The sequence below is a fragment of the Pangasianodon hypophthalmus genome, chromosome 9 (assembly GCF_027358585.1).
Source record: "Pangasianodon hypophthalmus isolate fPanHyp1 chromosome 9, fPanHyp1.pri, whole genome shotgun sequence".
Lineage (NCBI taxonomy): Eukaryota > Metazoa > Chordata > Actinopteri > Siluriformes > Pangasiidae > Pangasianodon > Pangasianodon hypophthalmus.
In genome coordinates, this window is record NC_069718.1 from 13,372,613 (window position 1) to 13,397,539 (window position 24,927).

The 24,927-nt window shown below is 38.4% G+C and overlaps 1 protein-coding gene across 2 annotated transcripts in view; it reads right to left on the reverse strand.

The window, feature by feature from the left end:
* Window positions 1-24,927, reverse strand: part of b4galnt4a (beta-1,4-N-acetyl-galactosaminyl transferase 4a) — a 120,126-nt gene that overhangs the window by 63,490 nt on the left and 31,709 nt on the right. Inside the window, exon 2 of one of the 2 annotated variants that reach the window (XM_026919365.3) lies at window positions 23,904-24,016. In XM_026919365.3, the coding sequence (XP_026775166.3) occupies window positions 23,904-24,016 (113 nt within the window). Of the gene's footprint in view, window positions 1-8,679; window positions 24,017-24,927 lie in introns of both variants that reach the window. The other variant, XM_034307479.2, reaches the window with a different exon arrangement.

The window sequence follows — 24,927 nt, forward strand, 5'->3', positions numbered from 1 at the left end:
GATTGGATGTTGCTGTTTTGGAAAGAGACTTTTCTGAATTGCCTCGCATGCTTTTTTCCAAGAGGCTTTTCTGACATTCTCAATCCAAAAGCCTGTTCAGAAGAGTTAGAAAGAAATGGAAAAAGAGGAAACACTGACAGCTGACTCTGAGATGGAGTTGAGACACAATGGTAGTTATTGTCCACCCTTCTATCCACTGGTTCCAAAACACCCTCCACAAACAGCAATACAATAGCATCCTTTCATACACAAAAGCTCTTTCTTATGCAGAAATAACTGCTTTATTTCCAGTTCTTGGTGATTATTTATAGAAAAGACAGTTAACAATATGGCCTACGCCTCCATTATGACACCTACTTTGCTGACTGAGTGAGTTCCTGGGGAGAGATGATTCATCATACAGTACGATGGAGTTCTCCACTCTGGCTATGCCATGACTACAGGCTTAAATTTGACCTTTTTCCTTCAGATTAACTCAAACCGAACTGACTTTTCTCACATGAAAACCAGTGACAGCTGGTGAAGACTTGACATGCTGCTGATACTGAGCTGGCTGAGACGAACACCATTATGTGAAGAGTGACAGGTCTGAATGAGGAAGTGAGAGTGAGGGAAAGAAAAGGGAGATGACAGCCAGCTATGAGTGAGGTATGATAGGCAGACATTCACAGACATTATAGACAGCACTGTCACCTAGAAGTTATCAGTCAGACACGGGCCAAGCCTCTCTATGTGCCAGAACTCCTTATTTCTTATCAAAGTCATGAGGGAGAGCTGCCTTCCCTCAGCGCAAATAAAGCGGCCACTTTAACATCATTAATGATCTGTTTGACAGTGCAAATCTAGCGGACAGACTGAGTGGTAATACATCTATCTATTACAACTGGAGTTAATGCTTTAACCACAGGTGTTTTCTTTTTGTTGTTGTTGTTGTTCAGTGCACTGTAAAACCTATTGAGCTTAAGGAAATGTTTTATGGAAATAGAGCGCCATGGCTCATTTGATATACAAATACACTGGCATGCAAACTCTATCAAGCAATGCGTCAGATACACCGCTGCCATAAGGCACCAAGCAAATATCTTTTCTGAGGTTCCTTTCTTCTTTGTGGGAGTATATTATTGAAAGGAGAAGGACTAAAAGGTCTAGGCTAGTCTGTTACAAAGTTACATAATTATTGGTCAGTAGATCCAAAATATGTGTTTGTAAACTGCAGCATTGTAGTTGAGTCAGCAGCTCTGAAGTCTAAGGCATCCCACTGAATCTAAATCTCACATCTAAATTAAGAACAAAGTCCCTATGTTCCTACTCGAGTTGTGCCCACGTCAGATCCAATTCAACTCCCAAATGGAGTCCTGGGTAGGTGGAGTGGGGTGACTTCTGCCGTAATTAAGTATCCTCAGCAGGTTGTAGTAGTGTAGAAGAACAGAGGAATCATTTTTAATTAATTTAATTTTCATATGTATTCATTCATTCATTCATTTAATGACGGTAACCTCGTTACTTGGTCACGGTCGCTATAGTTGGAATACACTTTGGTGGGATTTTTAGATTTTAGAACAAATTATTTACATAGCCAATTTACTTGTCAAGAATTTCAGAATTCAACAAAATGTTGAAGTTCAAGTCAAGCCTAAAGTTATATGTGAGTGAGAGAAGACAAGATATAACTCATGAATCCAGATTTACATCGAGTTCAGGATTTGAATACTAGTGGTGGGTCATATGGCAAAAATATCACATCGCAATATCCGAAGACATTTTACAGTACACAAGGCATCTCAGTGTGTTGCCAAAGTGCCAATAAAACAGCACTGCATCATTTAAACAAAACCTCAAAACACTGGTTTCAGCAATATATATTTAATTAGCTTTTAAAATTTAAAACACAACAGGACATACTGTTAAAAGAAAAATAAACACTGGAGTTGTGTGATGCAGTCTGACATGAAGCAAAGTTACAGTTCCACCCAGAAGTTGATTATTTTCCAATAACAGCATGTCCCTGACATTTTATTCTGCCTATGGTAGCAATTTGCCAATGATTACATTTATTTATTATTGAGCATTAATTTATTATTGAGCAACATGACATGTTTTTGTTAACTATTTATAGTTACACATAATGTTGTGGAATGTCCAAGAGACAAGTTAGTTCTTGCTATCATTTATATTATAGCAGCTATAAACAGTCATTTCCTCACCAGCCTCTCTGTTTTCTTTCTTGAAGTTAATAACAAAAAAAAAACAAAAACAAAAAACAGGTTGTCATGTTACAGAGAAACCGGAAAGCACAAAGCACTCTGCCCTGAAGACTTTCCCATTGCGTAAAACTTAAACTTACAAACAAAACCTTAACACTGGAGACTCCTTCCACAAATGTTGCATGTTAAAAACATCTCCTTAAAGAAATCTTCACCATATCACTGATTATAGTAAGAGGGCACTATTGTTTTCCTAAGGATTATTCTTTTTTTTTTTTTTTTTTCAAGTTTGAGGCACCCAACAGGAAGTAGTTCATTTTGAATTTAAAGTGGATTTTTTGAAAAGCAATCTTGTTTTTGAAAAGACATCTACTATATAGCTATAATTACAGTCAATCTTTGCATAGCTGTTACACTGTAATTCAAATCAAATCACAAACTAGGAGAAAAGCACATATACAGAGCTATGTTGCACCCCCTTAAATGCAGGTGCCCACTACACATTACTTCAATACAATTAATGGCTAATAAGGACAACAACATATATCTCTTATCTTCTTATCTGACCAAATATTAGCTGTATGTTTGGACATGGAAGCTGTTGTAAAGCCTTAGACATGGGCTTAACCTAACACATCAGTGCAAAACAAGTTACTCTACAGCGCTCACCTCACGATGCACTGTTTTCATACACCCACCGGGTGGCGATGACACCGTAGTGCTTGGGCCCGTCATCGCTGCTAGCAGCTATATTCTTTTTTGTGTGTCCAAAACGTCAGAAACAAATCCTGCCAGAATTATATAGCCCTACTGTGTAATACTAGTACTTTGTGTACAAATTAACATGGAATTTCTGGCTTGTTAGAAAGAAAGGAGTCTGAAATTAAATAAGTTAAGTTTGAATCTCTGATCAATAGTTCCATCTTGTTCAGACTTATAGTATATAAATATATAAAAGAAACACTACTCTGTAAACTCAATTGCTATAATCTGCTCACAAAGCAGTGCTACCTGGGAGCTTTGATTGTAGCTCTGCTCTCTGATTTATTAGCTCTGTAATAGGCTTAGTGCTACTCTCCCACCACTGCTGAATGACTAATCTGATGAACTGCATTCACTAACTTTTCTTGCTAACCATTGCAGGCTAAATCCCCACTGTTCCTCCCGACCCCCAGCAGAGTGAAGTTCAATGATGGGATCTTAATTTTTGAGTAATCTAACCCACAGACGCTGATACTGCTTTAGAAATTGAGCAGATGGAAGAATAAACATCTGACACCACAGCATTTTATTCGCATGGATAGAAACAGGCAATGTGTGTGTGCGTGTGCGTGTGCGTGTGTATATATGTGTGTGTGTGTGAGCATGAACTAATCCCTGTTGTATCTAGGAATTCATCTTTTTCTGTTGGTTTTTCTCATCTATTGAAAGGATCCATCCCTCAGGAAGCTCCTCATTTCCAGTTCCCTTGTTCTGTCCTTTTTCATTCTCAAGTCAATATCATGCTCTTTCATGTCTCCCCACCTCTATCCACACACGCCCTTTGCATATGTGTGTGTGTGTGTGTGTGTGTGTGTCTGTGTGTGCAAATGAGGTTTTCGAGTGCTATATAAAGTAAAAATGTAGCAGCACACCCTCTGCGCTGCATGTATCCCCCCCCACACACACTCCTTCCCATCCTGACTTTTAATTGAATTCAATGCATGTGCAATATAGGACTACGTGCACTCAATCTACAAAAAGGTCCTCACAATAACAGCCCATTTAGCCTTCGTGCTATCCATCTGACCATTTGGGCTGTGCAATTACTCTCCCATTCACTTGCATTTTTTTGCTTTCCCCTTCCAGTGAAGCCCTGCTCTTTCACCCTCTCTATCTCTGCCCTGCTCCCTTTCTCTCTTTGTTAAGTGGATCTGCACCTAAACACTTTATATGGGTTGTATTAGCATTACTGTGAGCTGGGGCTGAAACACACCATTATAACCGCAGGCAGCTGAGGAGGAGGACAATGATGGGATGAAGGGTTGCCAGCTGCAGCCATGGCTCAGAGATCTCACCAAAATGTGACACTTTTCAGGTCACTCTCTGTAAGTGTGCATTGGTGCATGTGTCTGCACAACAAATCGATGCCTATCACGCCTGAAAGACAGCAAAGGGCAAATGAAAAGGGCAGACATCTCAGTTTGTTACCATCTCTGGCATTCACAAAGCGAAGTGTGAGCATGTCTCAGAAACACCTATCCTCTTAAAAAAGTCACCTCGCAGATTTCTGCAAATATATATTGCTGAGAACTTCCAAAATAAAAGGTAGGTGTAATTAAAAAAACATATTAAAACACCTTCACATGGCACATCTGAAGAGACCGAGATGTTATTTCTTGAGGGGTTGACTTGATAAGAAATGTTCGTACTTTCCACGAAATACTGTACACAGCTCTTGTTGGTGTTAAAACCTAACTCTGTTACAATGTGAACACATGATGACATCATTACAGGCACTTGAAGATTTTTTTAGTTTAGTATTATGAGTCAAATTCAGTCACGTAAAAGACCAGCGTACGAAGAATCTGCCTTAGTCATGCGTAACCGTTCCGAAGGCAGTGCAAAGCACAGGACGTGTGATGCAGTGTTATCTGTGTCTCTTCCTGCTGCTTGTGGTCAGAGATGGATGGCACTGCGAGGGCGTTGCAATGAGTTGCATTACAAATGCGTCCCACGGCATTACTCCCTCCCGGCTGTGCTCATCAGGGGGAGAAGGAGAGAGAGGGAGAGAGAGAGAAAGAGAGGAACATAATCTCATGACCAGACCAGGAATACAGCTGCTACTGTAGAGATCTGTCTGTCTGTTCAGCACACACCTGGCAGTGATCAGTCACTTCACTTCACCTCCACACTACCAATTCCCCTTTCTGCATTGCATGTGCATAAGAGACTTAACACTGCATTTGCAATGCAGGTAGAAGCGGCCCAATTTCTTAGAAAATATAATTCATATTGGATAGGTGGTGATAAGAGTTCGGTCTGAACTGTCAGACCAGTTATCATACATGTTTGACATCAATCCACCTGGTGTTCGTCATGATTTTGAGCTGATTATATGCCCACATTCAGCAACGTAATGTGTGAGTGCCGAAGTACATACTCTAAGGGAGAGTCCAGATAAGACAAGATTATGACAATACAAGTAAAAAGCAATACTACGGTGAAAACAAGACAAGGAAACACTGCATCCGAGATAGCACAAGGACGGAGAAACGAAAATACTATGACCAAAACTAGTCCCCCAGACCAATGCTAGACATAACAACAAACTGGCTCCTTACCCAATATCTTTGCATAAAGATAGCCAGCCTTGCATTGTAAATAAAAACATCTCCACATGATTTTGGTTTCTTAAAGTTGAGGTGCCATAGTACATTATAGGCGGGAAAAAAAACAATTTTGGGCAATACCAGATTGTTCATATTTTTTTGGCTGTTTGCCAGAATTCGGATTCAACAGTATCCATGTATATATCCTGTAAATATATATATATATATATATATATATATATATATATATATATGTATGAAGCAAGCCTGTGCCAGATATTCTGATAAATTTCATACATTTCCTCTCAAACAGTAAAAAAATAAATTAGTCTTATTTTAATGTGTCCTTGACTAAGACTTGGTAAAAACGTTGTATTAGTTTTTGATAAATGAGGAAATGAAAGCAGTCCTTGGACTCTTGATTTCTTAAACTCTCCTGAATGTAGTCACCTTTGGCTAGTTAAAGTATGTATCACTCCACACTTTTTTTCCATAATACATATATTACACATCAGGGGTATGTTGTTGTTATTGTGATAATACTATTTGGATGAAATATATAGTGTCACGAAAATAATACCAACTTCAGGCCAAGCACATTTTCATATTTTATAATCAGTTAGTATTGGCCCATCCTTCAGGAAGATCTAAATCTCCTTCCCTGAGAGGATTACATCAGCAGCACTGATGGAAGCAATATACAGCGCAGGCAGTGTCTGGTATTTTAGTAACTGCATTTGGGAGCTATGAAACCACATCCATGTATCTTCTGCTTTTGATACAGGCAATGGAATAATAAGGCATATAATCACTGTATTACCTAGAACCTCTGGCCTCTGGACAGATTGTAAGCTGCATGCATGATTGAAACATGAAAATGTCTCCTTGTAAAGCAGTAACATATATACACCATATAGCCGTATAAATATGCAGTCTTCCATTGGGAGCTAATAAAACATGAAAACTTTTCACCTCAGTTTATGGAGTCTGCATCATTTGATTAAATCTTGTATTTGTTTTCAAGTTGATTTCACCAATTTTTTTTTAAAATTCATAAGGTTTCTGGGTTTCTATATTTTGATCACACACATGTAGAAAACAATACAGAAAGCACATATCCTTCCTTGGGCTGATTTCAGGGTTTGCTCTGCTCCTCTTTCTCAGATCATAGCATAATTCTTAAGCAGTAAATGCTGAAAACACACAGATACAAGCACATGCCCAGACTCACACCCATATGTTAGATAGAGCTATAAGTCTGTCATAGCCTATACTTACTCACCAGTATCGTTCGTGAGGAATGGCATCCAAAATAACACACCCGTGCTAAAGCTCCATGCTATGAACATCACACCCTTTAGACAACAGAATATTACTGCAGGGAATAGTGAGAGAACAAAGACATCATCACTGGCATTGTCTAGATCTTGTCATGGACAATAGAACAGGACTCGGAACAAGGAGATCACACACACACACATACACACACAGGGATGAAAGAAAGTGCATACAAATCAGAAATTGTGTTACTAATGTATACTGGATTTTTTATACTTCAGTTTGAAATGTATCTACTCATACTGACAAGATAACTTTGAATAAGAACAGCTAAAGATGGACCTAAATGAAGCCCCCCCCACACACACACACACACACACACACACACACACACCTCATCAATGAGCTTGATTTGTGCATCAATAATGACTGACTTGACCACCTCAAGTGTAGAATATCGAGCCTTTTATTTGTCTAATGACAAAATAAATCAAGAGGCGTCCTTTGGAGAAATCAATAGCTACTGTATACAACATGACAGAATGTGCATTATGAAAGATGCACCGTTCAACTCTGATAATACAAAATGAAACGAGAGCCATGAAAGATAAGATGTATTCCCTTACACTGCTAGGTTCCTGTTATTCCTATAAGCCTGGTTCAACAGGCACACACACATACACACTTTGTCCCTACTGTCCCATCTACTTAAAAATATCATCTTTACATTGCACAGTTTCTGTCTTATAGGACATTTTCTTTCATGTAAACAACCATCACACCAAATTTGTACTGTGTCGACTTTTCATCACAAATAAATACATAACTAATGCAGTGGAAAAATGGAATAGTCAATAATATTACAACATAAAGATCTTTAGCATTTAATCTATGTTATTTTAAGAGATATTAAAGATCACAGTGAATAGTAATAGTACTTAAAATGAGTATATTACTGCCTTACTAACATGTACGTGTCAGCAACATCATCTGCAGCTTTAAAACTAACCCAAAGAAACCATTTAGGAAGCATCAAGATTTTTCAAAGGAACAACCTTGAATGTGTAATTTTAAACAATTAAAGCATCTCTGTTAAATAATAAATTGTTTAATATGTTTTTTTTAAATTCCCAAGACACTACCAAAATAGCCTAGGAGCATCTCTGGTTCTTTATTCTCATAAAAAATGCAAGGTTCTGTGAATATGCATGAATGCAAATTTGAGCTCCCCCTACAAAAACACTAAAGGCAATAGTGGTGAAATAACAATCCCATATGTATGTGTGAAGCTCAGACTGCCTCAGACTCGGAAGAAATCAAGACATCCCCAGAATAAGGGAATTGTTAACACATAAGAATGGTAAATTAAGTTACAGACTTTTACTACAGTGTTTACTGTACAGCTCATTGTTCTGTAGTTACTGTAAGCACACAGATACTCAGCTGGATAAAGTGGAACAGTCTCGCTATTTGAAGTCATTCCAGAAAGAAAAAGCTGCAAAAACCCTACCAACAATCCATTTAACAGAGGCTCAATTCACAGTAATCAACAAACCCTGGATTTCAAAACTAGCCTATACTTGTTGGAGGACACTATATTCCAAAATATAGAAGTTTAGTAACATGAAGAAGAGGCAGAACATTGGTCTCTGAAGTCACAATAAACCCGACCATAAACTGCATCATTTTGAAACGGACATTACTGAGGAGGAAACACATAATACAATGTCACAGAGAGACTGGAACAGGCCCTGCTGCAGTACAAGAGCAAACGTATCTCAGTATATTCCAGGTAACCTTACTGATCTGAGATAAACATTTAATGATATTATCAAAGCATCATTTAAGTATGCTAATGCTAGCATAAACTAATATCACCGGCTCACCTGACCTTCCCACTCCACACCACCAGAGGTCACCATTACCAGAATAGCAGCCCATTTCTGGTTTACCTAGCTCACCTAAATCCCATCTGAGACACTATACAGACATTATTTTCCAATTTCCAAAGTCTTGCCTGCTTTCCCATTCATATTTCTGACCAGTTTGTAACTGGTGTTGGGTGTTCTGGTGTATATAATCTTGTTTATCATGTTTGCTTTTTTTTTCCACTCCCCCATTAGATTTGTTTACTGTTTGTTTGCCTTTTTGTGTTTTAACTTGGCCTGTACTCACAACTATGACTACGTTTACATACTCATTAATATCAATATCCAAATTCAATATTAATCAAAATTTGGAAATATTCTAATTAATACTGAGTCATGTAAATGCCACAATCCGATTGCCCGATTCAGATTAAGACAATATTCTGTTTCCCCAAGCTCTGATTCCCACCCCTGGAATATGCCTATTTTAATCAGAAATTTGTTGCAGGTAAACACCTTATTCAGAAAATCCACTGAAAGGAGATATATGCACATGCTCAGTTCGCAAGGAATTGTGGGTGTTAACATGCTTAGCTTAATAGATGCTCACCCGACCCTTTCCATTTCGAGGTGGTGTTGTCGGGCATTTTTGATGGTGAGAGTGTTAGAATCCTAATTAAATTAGTGTGAAAAAGTAAGTAATAAAACTAATAACTGAGCATACTCTATAACCAACGGCAGCGATTTTAATCTCCCAGGAAATAACAGCGGGAAAGGAAAAGCATGTGTAGATCGGCATACTTACAACAACCACGTATACAGGAATATTCCAATGTCTGTATGCATATAAACATCTTATTCGGCTGCAACCCGAATACAGACCTTAAATGGATTTTGATGTGCATGTAAATGTAGTCTATGATTTTTGCTAAATGTTCAACTCAATAAACTCTGCACTTGGACCATACTCTCTTGTTGTGTCATTACAGCTAGCTAGGTTTAGTTACGCCAGACTTTAGTATCTAAAACTGTCTCAAGTCACATTTTCTTCAGTGATATTTTTGTCAGTAGTGTCTGATAGTCGCAATAGTCCATGAAAAAGATTGAGATCACGGCATGCACTTTTTTTTTTAACAAGGATTGGTGCTTTACTTCAAATCTATTGCCTTGAAGAGTTTCTTTTATCCCTTTAATGCTGTTTTTGTTGAAATTCAGGTTACTGAGATGAGCTTACCTCTCTTATCATCTTTCTGCATGATGTGATGTGGACTGGCTTTGCTTTCTGTAGCACAAATCAGTATTCTGACTGAGTCAGAGAAAAGATATTTGGTAAGTTTACAGTAAATCTAGCTCCTCACAAAGTAGCAATGCTATATTAGTGACTCATAAGACATTAGATGAGATCATACTTCTCCACACAGCCTTTTTGGTTACAGTAGTGACACGACTATATCTGTACAGACACAGCTATAGCTTCTTCAATCCAAAAAAAAGGAAATCCGGGAAATTGAGAAAAGAATGCATTGTGTAAGGAATTAAACAATTAAGTATCTCTAAAAAAATCATGTTTTTTTCTGACCATTTGTTTAGTTGACTGGACAATCATAATCATAATACTATCTGATCTGTCTAGTAAACTAGCCGTCCCAGTTGTCACAGATAGACAAAGGCAGATTTTACTATCTGTCTCAGTTCGCATTGTCACAATGTTATTTATTTATGCTGTTTTCAAAATATACTACAACAACCAAGAGTTTGTCCATTAGCTATGTAATCTAGTTAGCTAGCTAGCAAGATAACTTAGTGTGCAAGTTCTGCAGCTAAAAGTGGTGATACATTATAGCATAAGAGATCACGATAGATTCAAGCCTCGAGGCTTATTTTGTGAAATCACACACCGAGTTCACTCTAACACTCTCCAAAACAAAAGGACAAAATTGGCACTGTAGTAATAAATTTACAGGAGTTAGCTACTTAGAAATCATGTTTTAATTGCAGTGCCTCTTTAAACAGTTCCATTCTGGAGACCTAACCCCCACCACAACCTCTGAAAAACTGTTGTTTAAAAAGTATAGCAATTCTTGGCTCTTGGTCATCCTCTGACCCATCATTATTTCTCTCATAGCTGTGCAAACCAAACCAACCTCAGCTGGTGCTCAGATGGTTCCTCTCTCAAACTCATGGGGCAAAAGAAAAGAAAGGCAAACACCAAGACAGGGGCAAACCATGGCTTCAGTACCACTACAACTTTGTTCTGGTCGTGTGGAGGAGACAGCCAGCAATGACCTATCATTAATTTAGAGGCCTGGAGCGCTAGCTCCATTTATAACAATAGAAAAGTAGCTGAGGCCCATTTGTAGTCCCCAGACAGAAAGGCTGGGAGGGAGAGCAAGGGGAATCAATGCTTTTGCAGAGGAGATCAATCATGAGGCCGGCCGGACGGTAAAAATCAATGTGAACTGAGGACCATGGCTTATTTTTCAATAGGAGCCAGTGCATTATGAAGTGCAAACAGACACAGAGCCATGCAGGTGCAAGAGGCCAGCGCCAAGGGAGAGTGTGCTCATGCAACCTACTGTTTGCGTTTGGCCTCCACAGCCATACTACATCATCCTCAAAATGTAAGATTTCTGATCTGTGGCACTAGCGGTGGCATAAATCTAAAATGTTGAGTATTGGATGTGAGTTATAATGAATACAGATTAAAATAATTCTGATGCAACTGACAAAATCTTAAGTGTGCCATACGTATCAACACCAAAATTTAGAACATGGGCCTAATTGAGACTGGGACTTTGAGATAAATTTATTCAGAAATTTTGAATCTCAGATGTGTCACCCAAGAAATCGGATTGCTTTATGTCTGTGAGTGTACAGCAGGTTTGTAGAGAAGTATTTCATCATGGAGGATTTTTTAATTAATGTCTTGGCTGTAGGTTCACAGGCCGAAGCATTGAAACACCCTAACTGAGACTGTGAAATCAGAGCCGAAAGGCCACGAGTTTCCAGAAATTTCCCCAAAAACAGATGCTTAGGATTTCTGAGCAGCTGACCTTTATTTCTGTCTGTCCTGCATTTACACTGGTCACCGACTGACATTAAGCGAATGACACTTTTCCTCTCATGCTCGCTTTTCTCCTCTTTCCTTCATACCATCATAACCATAAAGGACATGTATACTGTATATTGTTCATCAGAATTACCCATGTTTCCTTGACAATATGACAGTCATATCTTTTGTCTGTTTTTTCCCTTAAAACCATTAGCATCAGTATTTTTTCTTTGAAAACGTGTGCGGCTTTATTAAGCTTTCTGACAGCCTTCCTTGATCAGTGTCATCATTCTGCAACTACCAAAGCTGATACCGCTCAGTTTTATTAATTACTCTAAATATTGGCATCATTAGTAAATTGGCACGGAGCTAAAAGAAAGATGCTGCCAAACTAAAAACTTGATAGTCTTGAAAATAGTGCTGAGTACCTTGCATACTGATTCACGTAAAACACTGAATGTGTTTTTTTATACTTATGCATCACCTAATAAAACCAATTAGTGTATGGTTGAAATCTCAATATAACACAGACATGAAGAAAAAATGATGTAACCATAACAATCTGCTACAGAAAAAAAGCAAAGAAATGAAAGAGGATGAAGCTCCCACAAGAACATGAGTCAGTGCATAGATGCATCCGAGTGCAGAGGAACGTAGTAGGAAAAACACCCACCAAACTAAGATTTTCACATCAATTATTCCTCATGCTGGGTCTGTCCATGTTGCTAGGTTGCCAAATCCCATGCCAGTTCCTGTCTCCTTTGTAGTAAACACTTAAACCTTTGGGAATGATGCACAATACTTAATTCCGGGTTTGTGATTTGTGATGTGCCTCATTTCTTGTAGTAGAAATCTTTTGTAGAAGCATTGCACAGTCATACACAGTCTAGCATCATGACTACTGGTGCAGACCTCTATGGCTAACGTATTCTGCACACTCTTATTTAACCCATTGGTTTCCCACATATTTAGTCAATTTTTCCTGTTCTCATGTGTTCACTTGTTGGTTTCACCTGTTCCTCATTTCCACTTCCATTTTAAGCTTTTTGTTTCCCCTTGGTTCTAGCCATGTTATATTAAGGGTTTTTTTTTTCCAGAATTACTGTCAGTATCGATAACAGGGGTCAAAACACACTCAGACAGGGTGAACGCAGCCATTATTATAATCCAATAAGACAGACTTGTGTCAAAAGCTGAATGCACTCTAAACCAGCAACCAGAAGAATATGAGCTGTGTCTTAAATGGTGTAGTATGCAGTACATTAGGGATGTAACCAAATATGAATGCATTATCTGTTCGGAATATGAGCCACGTACTTAAAATGCACTACATAGATGTGTGTAGGGTAGGAACATTTTTAATTAAACACAGTAACAAATTAGTGTGTGATGTCTGGTGGTCCACACTTCTCAGAGTGAACACACTACTTGCACTAAAGGCATGCAAAGCACGGCATTTGAGACACAGCTAAAAACATGCAAGACTTTGGCAACAGCAAGAGAAAAACAAAGGGCTCAAACAAGGAGGTGGGAATAAAGAACAGGTGAAACTTGTAAGGGAATAAATTAGGAAAGTGAGAAGCCAAAGGGCAACACAGGAGTGTAGAATGTGAGAAACCAAATGGGTCAAAACTAGGGTGGATGTGATATCAAGTGCAATCAAGTGGGAATTGCTTCAGTGGGTGTTTATTTTATTAATGTGAATAGTAAGGCCTTGAGCTCTCACTGAGGAGACCCATTTTTTTGGAACACAGCTCTCATTCAGCTCCCAACAAACATGTTAAAGAACACTGAATACCTGGTACAGGTGTGCAGGGAGCTGGACGAGAGCATAAGTGTGGTCTGTGTAGGAGGGCGGAACACCCAAATAGGAATATCCTAAGAGCGTGGTTTTGACAATCAGATATACTTCTGCAGTCTCAAAATGGCTGCAGTGTCTAAAGTTCATGTTGAGACCAAAAACTTGCCAACAGCACAGCCCTTGGCTGACTGAGATAAGCATGCATGATGTTAGATAACACATGAGATTAGTTACCATGGAGACTTGTTGCCCTCATTGGAGTTGCTGAGAGACAAAAAAGAAGCCTATAAGGAACATCAAACAAACATCTTATATCTACTCACAAAAAGGACAACTACAGAAGCACCACAACCTTCATCTCAATGAAAGGACCATGGTTATTGCCTTCAGGACTCACTTTGCCCTATAGCTGGGATTTACATCATCTTCCATCTCCAGGGTCCTAAGGTTCACTGCCTCCATCCAGCTCTAATTTCGTGCATGGCCGAAAGCAAGATTTGACCAAAAGTTTTCATTCTGAGCTTAATCTAATTCCAGATCTACCTCTCAATACTCAGCATAGATCTAATTTAGGCAAGCTGACAAATCCCACTGTTCCCATGTACAGCTGTGGCAGTACACCTCCAAAGGAGTAAGACAGCCTCTCTCCCCTACAACCCATCCCAGGGACAGGTCTTGCTTTTTTCCCTGGTCTGATCCCATTAGACATAGAAGCTCCAAATCAGAGAGAGGCTCAGGAGGAGGAGAAGGAAGTGAGAGAGTTTGAACTGGGAGGAACTGGTCTGCCTCAGGGCCTGTCTGAGCCATGAGGTTGTCAAAACAACCCCACAGTCAGGATGCAATCATAGGCTCCTCAATCTCCCGGACAAATTGGAAACCGTGGTGAAGTTAACTGGATGTGATAAGGAGATAAAGGAGACCAGGGCTCAGATTGGGGGAATGACAGAGAGTAAAGGTCATCAGTTTGTCTTTCATACAGATTTGAAACAAGCTCAAGCACGCTTTAACCGAGTAAGCAACCTATGCAACTAAACAAAGAAATTACTGTGATGTCTACCAGATCCTAGTCTGCCACGTGGTATGGACTATTGACTGTAAACTAGATTGGAGGAAGGAAGGAGGGAAGGAAGGAAGAAAGCCACAGCACAAGCAGCATCCATGTGGAATTCAGCACTTTTTTGATTATGACTGGTCAGAAAGCACTAGATTGACACACATTAGTGTGAAATTCCAAAAACAGAGTACCTTGCTGTGGCTCACCAGTAGACCTGCTTTACCACAAGTCCAACAATGTACTTCTTGGAATTTTCTGCATGTCTCAGAAACATGACTAAGTCTCTGGTTAAACACTTCAGACAGGATTTTTTTCTGCGAGAGAGAAGTGCTTGGATTTAGAAGCAGAAAGCCTCTGAGTAGACAAACTTTTCAGGTCTGATTACACTGACAGAAGCTTTGGCTCTTGACTAATTAAGAAGAGTTTGACTTAAAGCATGGTTGAGTTCCAAAGTTTTCCTTAATGATTCCAAACTCCATATCCTAAAATGACTAAACCTAATGAAATGTGCGCTCAGACTTCAATTTGCACTGGTGAATGATGGCAACAATATACGCATATATGTAATCATGCCTCTCAAAAACAGCATTCTTAATGAGGATCTGAGGTTACCAATAACTCCTAATTTGCCAGTGTTAATGACTGTGTGTCAGAGGACCTGGTGAAGCATTCTGTGGCATATGTATAAACATTCACGGAAAATGACTGCAGAGAAACAGTGTCAGCAAGTGCAGCAGGGCAGAGTGTGCTAGCTATGTGCCTCATGAGGAACACATTTCCACTTCACATAGATCTGACCACAGCACTGCCTCAGATAATGATCAAGATGGTGCTTTTGCATGCTGCTATAGATGCTGAGGCAGTGGAATTTCACGAACTACAATAACTTGGATGTTGCGCAGATTTATAAGACATGGCAAAAATAAGAGGGCCAATATTTATCATATTCTAGCTTCCTATTTTGTGCACAGATAAAACTCATACTCAGTACACAACAGCCAGAAAGGACAAAAGGACTGTGGATGACATCTGCACCACAGTAGAAGCACGCACACCTCAGCAGATAATCCATTTTCGTGCCCACTCACTGCAGGTATTAACAACGTAATTTGGCTAATTAAACAAAGCAGTATGTGTTTTTGTCTGCAGCTAATTGAGACCTGTCTGCTTGCCCTGCCAGAGTCCAGCATGATAATCCCCTCTTTAGCTTCACATAGCCTCAGCTGCTAAGTCAACGACCAGTCTGCAAGCATATATTTATTTCTAGATTAGTCAGGACTCTTGAGATGTGTCATGGAAGAGGTGGTAGGCAGGGTGACAGGCCTTCCCTGGCTCCCATAAAGCATCAGCAAGGCTGGACTGCCCAATATTTACGACCCTAAAAGCAATTTCGGGTTAACAATAAGGCTTCATTTTACGAGCGGCCGTAATCCCGCCAGTATGATTAAAACCAGACTCTGACTGGTGGGTGCCGTAAATCAGCATATATATCAAACCGATACCTTATTTACCATCGCCAGAAAATCTGTGCTACTATTAGCACAGCAACAGAATTGACAAAGAGAGAGACATGACATTATGCTGAAAATACTATTTTGCTATATGTGGTGAATAGAGCTTGCAATATATTAAAATATATTGGTCAATCTTTCCTGATTGGCCTGCAATATTCTGACCAAAAATCTGTTTGAGAGGTAATGTGAATGCTGGGATTTATCAAGATACCCTCAGAACCACTCACACAAAGCAATATCCTCAAATAATATACTAGCTGTTTACATGGAGTCTGATAAATAGTATATAATCTGACTGATCAGAATTGAAAACTTTCATGTAATCAACCCACACTAAATTTCTCTCTGACTCCATTTAACTGTCTATAATGAATTTTGCCTGTGTGCAGGTTGGTGGATGACGTGAGGTTGGTGGATGACATGAACCACATTTTTCTTTTCAGTATTTGTTCAATAAGTGCATTTTGCTGAGATTGACATTTAAGTTAAAATCACAAGCAAGATGACTGAAAGTGAATATGCTCAACTAATATTAGCTACTTGCTACATTTTGACAGTCAATTGCTGACAGTCACGCTGTTAACGGTAGCATTAGTTGAGTCTCCAGTGATGGACTATTCGTTTGAGGAAATTCAGGGAGATGTATTGTACTGTTAATACTCAAACAATGCATTAAACCACCAAAAAGTGTGGAAAGATGGACACTTTTTCGAAGCGTTGTTCTACATAGCAGAAGAGACCTAGCCACCAGGGAATACTGAGATTTAAATTTTGCTGAAAGGCTTAAAAGCACCAGGTTTCAAATTAAAAGCTAAAAAAGTTTAACATGGACAGTTTAAGTATGTGAAGTTGATTTGGCACAATTCAATGTGATGTACTGAAAACATGAAATATGAAAACATCTGCATGAATTCCATGAATTCATTTAACAGTCTTCTTTGAATTCAGTATTGCAAAGGCTGATATCACTGCAACAATTAGCATACAATATATTGTCTATACTTAGAAAGACAGACAGAGAGAGAGGGATGAAATATAAAGAATGTTGTAATTTTTATGTGTTTCTCCATACGTGCTGTAAGTAGTAAAAAAAAATCAACTGCACTAGGCCTCCAGTCTTCTTCTGTCATTTCTCCAGGACAGCAGTAGCTAAAACATGTCCTACCATAAAATCATAAATATGATCAATTGGATGGTCCCAACAGTCTCTGTACAGCCCTGATAAGTAAAAGGATAGAGATGAGATCGAGAAGCACACAATTCATTTTCTCTCACCACCTGCCTGTTTGTCCCTCAGCCTTGTATGGCGATATGGAGCGAATGCATGTAGCAGGACTACAGTTAATACAAAGAAAAAAAAAGAAAAAGAAAAATTTACTACTCTGATGAGACGAACATGTAACTCTAATATAAGAAATTGGAGAACATGAAGGGAGTTTACAAAAAGTCTTAGTATAGAAGTTAAATATGAAAAAGATAAAAAAAAAAGTGTTAGAAAAAAATGTTGATGTCAGTATTAATGTTGATAGTTCTTCTGAATTTTAAAGAAATCTTTATTTATACCTTAATGTGTAATTTTGTTGCTGTTAACAGCTAGTAAGAGTAAGAGTGGAACAAGTGCATGTAATAGTTATGCATATTTATAATTTTCATGAAAGACACTGCGTAAAAGACATGTCTGGCCTTCAATCCTTACCTGGATGATATAAATCTTAGCGTATGTATTATGCTAGGAGGAAAACATTCACTTCAAAGGAGACAATTCATTATATTAATTCAAAGCAATATTCATTATATTAAATTGATTGTATACCGTATATTCAAGACTAACTGTAAGTATTCTGAGTTCATTACTAAAATGATTTCAGATTTAGCCATGAATTTAATATCCTTCTAAACCACCCAGAACTCAACAAAGCAGTGAGCCCCATCTCTTCACGCTGCTAATCCTTACTCTATCTCTTCAATCCTGGCCTAGAGAGTCATTCTTATCCCGCTCTCTCTCGAACTCAGCCACACACTTGGTCTCCCACACACCTATACCTCCATCATGAATGTATAACACCACTCACACAAACACACACATTTCACTCTTCCTCTACCCTCCCTCTCTCATTCCTTGAGAACAAAAGATCAAGTGCAGCCTGCAGCCTGAGACATTAATCCCACAGAAGCTGCAGGTGATTTCTTAGTTCTCCACAGGCATTAGCAGCCCTATCAGTGTGTCAGAGGTGGACGACTCCTTATGGAGCCAGATATATGGGACTGTAACTGAGAGCTTTTCTCTGCCGGAGAATAATTATACTCTTATAGACACCTCTATTATGCCATGGAGTCTCGCCATGGAGCATATTTAACCAATCAATGGCATTTAGTGCTTCAGTGGAACCATTATCTCATCCAAGAACCTGCCAGGTGATGATGATCTCTGAACAGGTGTTCAGCTACAATAAGGAGTAGGCCATATATTGACTAAAGCTATTGTTCACTGACGCAGAGGAGCAAGACACTTAGCTGTTCATAGACTGTGGTCAGATTTGTTCTGTTCACAGAGAGAGGGAAGGAATTCTGCAAAGCCATACAGCAGTGTTGCACAAGATCGCAGTACTGAAACAGGATTGCGGCAACACCCTTCTGAATACAGTTATTTAATAAGTGCACTGATGAGCGTGTTGCTCAGAGTAAACTGGGAATGTAATTTGTCTTCCTCAGCAAATGTGATGTGATCAATATAATGGAACTCCTCAATTGTTATTCTCAGGCAAGGGCTATCTAGTTGTGAGTGATGTGATGATATGATATCAATATTGCTATACATTTGCTGAGTAGAGAGCATGAGTGAGAGTGGATATTGTTAGTATTGTCATTTCTAACACCAGCTATCTCCATTGTTAGCTGATTAGACACAGCTTTATCATTTTTCTCCAGTCATTTCACTTTTCCTTTTTTTCATTCTGAATGAATTTATTATAAATTTTGAAAACAAATGTTCAATTTTAATGAAGACTTAGCAAAACTTCTCAAACCAAATTTGTTGCTCAAAACAAATTCTTAAATTTTAATGAAAACTTAGTGTCTTGAAACAAATTGGGTTCTCAAAACAAATTCTCAAATCTGATTGGTCAGAAGATGTTAATTAATCTTCTATTATAGTTGCTTTCAAAATAGCTCAAGGCAAGGCAAATCACAGGTTTATATTAATGCGCACGCTCTAATGCATTAGCGTTTCTATAGTAACAGCTCATTCACAGGGACTTGTACGGCGGTCACTCGACATGACGTATGATTATTGTTGTGGTGAAGTTTTCTGTGAGGAGACGTTTATTTAGCATTTTTGGAAGGAGTCTCCAGTTTCAGAACTTTTTAACTGTCAGAGTTAAAGCTGTAACTTTAGGTTTTCCAGCATGGGAAGGTCTTCATGACCTTGTATTATTCACTTCAAGATGGAGACACAACTGTTTATAGCTGCCATGATGTAAGTGAGAACAGGAAATAACTTGTCTTGTGGATATTCCACAACATTAAATGAACAGATAAAAAGTATGACACCATTCTTTAATAAAATATATGGTACAGTCAGCAAATCGCTGTGGTATAAGAAGAATAAAACACTTTGCGACATCCTGCTAGTTGAAAATGATCACCACTGGGTTGGTAAAAGTAACTCCACTTTAGTGATCTGGTTATATCTTTGGTTATTTTCCCAATAATAATGGTTATTGTCCTGTCATTTAGTCCTTACATACAGACCATCAAAATTTCTCTGCATTCTTATGCATTCATTTGATCCTAAATTGACGTGGTGCATGTTTAAATTTCTTTTTGCTGTCATAAATTTTCAATTCATATAATAGAATTATAGTATAATTTTAGTTTCAGTGCTGTGGTACTTATCGTGGTACTGTGAAGAGATTTTGTTATAATGACAACACCACCAGCATACATGGGACATTTTTGGCTCCTCAGGTCTTCTCAGGCTCAGCTCTTCATGTTAACCTGATGGGAATGATGGATTCACTGAGCTCAGGTGACATTGCTCACCTGGAGCAGAGTCACATTAATATGCATGAGACAGAAGGCAGCATCACATGCGCACACACACACTCACACGCACACATAGTTCAGTCCCAGTTTGAGCTGAGAGGATGACAGGGCCCTCAGGGACTTAATGAGTACAGTTAAAGGTGAAAGAGGCACATTAATGGAATATTTCAAGTCTTATCAGGACTTATAATGATAATAGCAGAAGCATCACATGATCCCAGTTGCAGAAATTGCTGAACAGATATTTTTCTTGCACTGCATATTCCATTTTTTTTCTTCTCGTGGAAAAAACGTGTCTGTCTGCACGTATTTTTGTGTGAGTTTTGTGTGTGTGTGTGTGTGTGTGTGTGCATTCTCCAGACGTGGAAACCTAGGTTGAACAGAGAGATGGTAAATGCCTGATTAAAAATGAATGAGGGAGACAGAGAAGTGGTTGGAGAGACATCAGTGCATCTCCATGACTGTCACACTCACACACTTTCCCACCATCACACCATCAAAGCCATCCTCCATGTTGGCTAGAGATGATCCACCACTGAGCGTTACCATGGTGACGGACGTACAATCACTTGTGTCTATGGAGTGCAACCTTGTCCCCCGGTGTTACTAAAAGTATCCTTCTGTTATTCAACATGTGAAAAACATTATTCCTCCAGGTCCTAGAACAATGGTTCTTCAAGGGTTCTTTGGATATTTAAGGGTTTTGCCCAAAGGGGTTCTCTAAAAGGGAACCTTTTTATTGTAGGGACAAAGTGAAACCTATTTTTCTAAGAGTGTAACATGAGTGAATTTGGTGGAAGTCAAAAGCTTGGACAAACTTGCTCCTGGAAGGGATTTCTACATTTTTACTGTTTTAGAATAATAACGAAAACATTAAAGGAAAAGTGTTAAACAAATTAAAACTTATTCACTCATTCATCTTCAGTAACTGTTCTATCCAAGGCCACACTGGAGCTGGAGCTTACAAGAAACACTGGGTGTGAGATGGGTATACACTCTGTATGAGACATCAGTTCATCACAGGGCATCATGCATACAACACAATTACACACTCACTCATTCCTAGGGGCAACTTAGACTGGCATGTTTTTTGGGAGGTGGGAGAAAAGTGGAGAACCTGGAAGACAGTAACCCAAGCTTCGGATCAAACGGAGAACCCTGAAGCTGTGAAGCAGCAACACTATCCACTGCACAACCGTGTGTTCGCACAAAACTACATTATATTTTAAAGTATTCCTTGTAAAGCTCTTGGCATCTTCTCAACCAGCTTCATGAGGGAGATTCACCCAGGAGGTTTTTCTTAAACTTCCCAAATAGGCTGAAAACATGTTGGCCGCTTTTCCTAAAGTTCTAAAAGAAAAGTACTTGTTCAGAGAAAGAATTTCATTTTAAGTAAAAAAAAAAATCAACACAGATGCCTCCTTGTCCTGACTGACTGGAAATTATTGGTGGGCCATATCATATATTTTTAAGGACAGAGTCTGTGGCATGAAAATATCAGATTTGGCTCTGACAGTTAAAAGAATGTGAGAAGAATGTGAGAAGAATGTCACAAAAAGTGTTGACATGAAAATCACTGACCCCACCTTTAATTTGTGAAGCATCAAAAATGCTTCATTATAAATGGTTGTCATAACAACTTGTAGTCTTAAAAGACAGCTCACATGGATTGTCTGATGAAACCATTTTTTTCCTCAGCTATTCAAATGGTTTGACACTAAGAATGCGAAACAGGTAAGAAAAAAAAAAGAAAAGAAAAAGCTCGGATTTATTCTTAGCACATCTCAGCCTGTCTTACACACAGAGAAATGTTCAGAGATATACATCATATTCAGTCTATCCGTGTCTGCAGCTATACTCATCTCTGTCCATGTGAAATGATAAAGACAGAGACGTCCACGACTTCCCTTCACCGTGTCCACACACTGTCGACAGTGTAACCTCCTTTCCATCCCGAGTGCATAAATTCCCCGTTCTATTCGACTGTAATATCGAGTGGTATGATACGGCCCAACACAATGCAGAGTTACTATTACCTCCACAAAGCTGATTAATTTCTAATAACCACAAGTCCAGAAGTGTTCCTCTTACACAACATTTTTTAAAATTTATTAAAGAACAACACATTATCCGTTTATAGTTGCGTTTAATGCTGTGAAAGATCCCTAAAGCAACGTAGTTCTTGTTATTACTTACGTTATAGCAGCTATAAACCTATAAAGTCTTCCATTACCAGCCTCTTTTTCTCTGATTTTCTTATTTTATTTTATTTTATTTCTTATTTTTCTTAACTTCTAACAATGCAAGGAGAAAATGGAGGCGAGTAATTCTGGCAGGATTCAGAGGTGCTTTGTGTCTGGCTGCGAGCAGAATAAAGGGCACTTTAACTCGTGCTACGGAGAGTGCTATGTGTGTGTGGTGGAGAGGGAGGTAGCAGCTCTTTGGTGGAGACAGAGGTATGGAAATGTGTGGCTTTTAGAGCACATAGAGGAGGAAAATCAGGCTATCAATCATTTAACACTAGGATAGGAGAGGAATGTACATGCCTTCAAATGTCGCTTGTGGCAGTGACCTGATATCCAGCTAGTGGCACATGAGACTGAATATCATATCAAACACACTCCACTATTTCAGGATTCATCTATCAGAGTGTTGACACATGAGATGTAGTTAACCCTTTACATGTGAGGTAGAAAATGGCTATTCCTGTCTTTAAATCTACTCTTTTAGCAACATCATCTCTTAATGCTGTCACCATTCTTATTCCAAAATCATAATACACAGGGTTATTCTTCACACTTTTTTTTTTGAAGCTTTGATCAAACATGTCAGATATGAAGAACAAGGCCTTAACCGGAAACCCTGATGTTACTGCACGTGTATAATCCTCAGTCCATTTAGGCTGAATAGATTCTAAAGAGAATGTCCACCTTTTGTTTCTTTTCACCATCTTGTAGCTAAAGTTAATATACACTGCTATGAGCTGATTTGTTAGTAGTTGAGTTGTTAGTTCAGGTAATTTTGCTTATTTTTCAGGGATCATGAAAAAAAAATCTTTAATCTTGTTACAATAGAGGTAGCTCCCAGCTAATTTCCATCTTCAGTCAAGCCTGGAAATGACCCAAGCTCTGTGATATATCCAATAAAAATGCAAACACGGCTCTCTGATTTATATGGTATAACTGTTTTAAATGATATTTCGTTATGCATATCTGTAATCTCTCTAGCTCTACCTCTTAAGCTTTAAAATGTTGTTTAAAATAGATCACAGTGGCTTTTTTTATTTACAGCTTGAGTTGTTGTCTAATATTGGTGAGCCACATGCAATCATGAAACGAAATGTATAAAAAAAGAGCCAAAATCAAAAGGTCTAAAGATTCGAGTGAAATGTGAAAAGGGCAGGCCATGGTCACTCCTGTTTTCACTGCTTCACAGAAATATAACTGACTTCTTGTTGATTTTTCAAAAAACATTCTAGCAGAGTGTCCGTCTATTTGGGAAAAAGTAGCACACTAACCTCAGTCGAATTCGAAATGATTTTTGCTGCTTAAATTTGATAGGTTTCCTGTATGGAGCTTACTTTACTGTGCTTTCATGCTCCTGTGAATTATGCTGTGAACTGACCGAAGTGCGTAATAAGCACAAACCTTTTATAATTATTTCAAATTCCGGTCAAGATAAACAAGTTACATAATTAATTTAAACCTCTCTGGTGTAATCAACTCAATTTGTCAAGGCATATTAATCCATACAGTTTCTCGCCATTTCATTTCTTACTGATGTGTCTTCTTCATGGCTATCGCTGATGTCCTCACTCTTGTGATGGCTGTCTGAGGAGCGCGAGTTTCTCTTGTGACTGGCATCAGTCCCCTCTGCTTGCCTCTCTCCATCTATACATGAAACAAAAAGAACAATCTTTATCTTTAAAAGCAGTTACAATATTAACAGCTTAATGTATTACACATATTATAATGTAATGCATATTATATATATATATATATATATATATATATATATATATATATATATATATATATATATATATCAGTGACAGTAAACAGCTATAAAACTAGGGGCAGATGACATGGCAGAAATGTTTCATCTCATTTAATGTCATTTATTTAAATCTCAGGAAATGCACTGAGGGCAAACTCATCAATTTCATTTTCTCATTTATGAGTTACAAGAATAAGAGACAGTGGTATAAATCTAAACAGCAGTTATAAATATTAGCAAACACTAAATGTCAGCATAAATATATCAAGTAAAACATTTATAACCATATACAACTAAGCTCAAGATGAATATGTTAATATAACAGAATGCAAACTGTAATAATGTCCAATAACGGCTCCAAAGGCATAAAGTATGTTTCCCAGAATAAGAATAAAACTTCTAAATCTTAATATTTGCTGAAATGTTTATGATACATGTCGTAAAATGGGATATTAAGCTACAGTGCAGCTTGGTCAGATCTGAAGTAATATCCAAGAACAGATACAGTATGAACTCTGTCATGAAGGCTGATCTTTGGAATTTCTGCTGATGTATCATTTTATATAATATGATATTAAAAAATCTGCATCCTGCTTTTGTCCATCTTGTCTTAACCTCAAAATGAAAGTCATTTATGAAAGATGGCTCTAAATAAAGCAGACGTTACGGGAACTCAGTGTTCTATCACCTGAGTGTTACAGGCTCTGGGCCACTGACCCACTCCAGATGGATTATAGGATTTGCCTGTATAGTCTTCCATTAGACATCAGACCAAAAGCTCACAGGGAACTTGGCACAGAGAAAA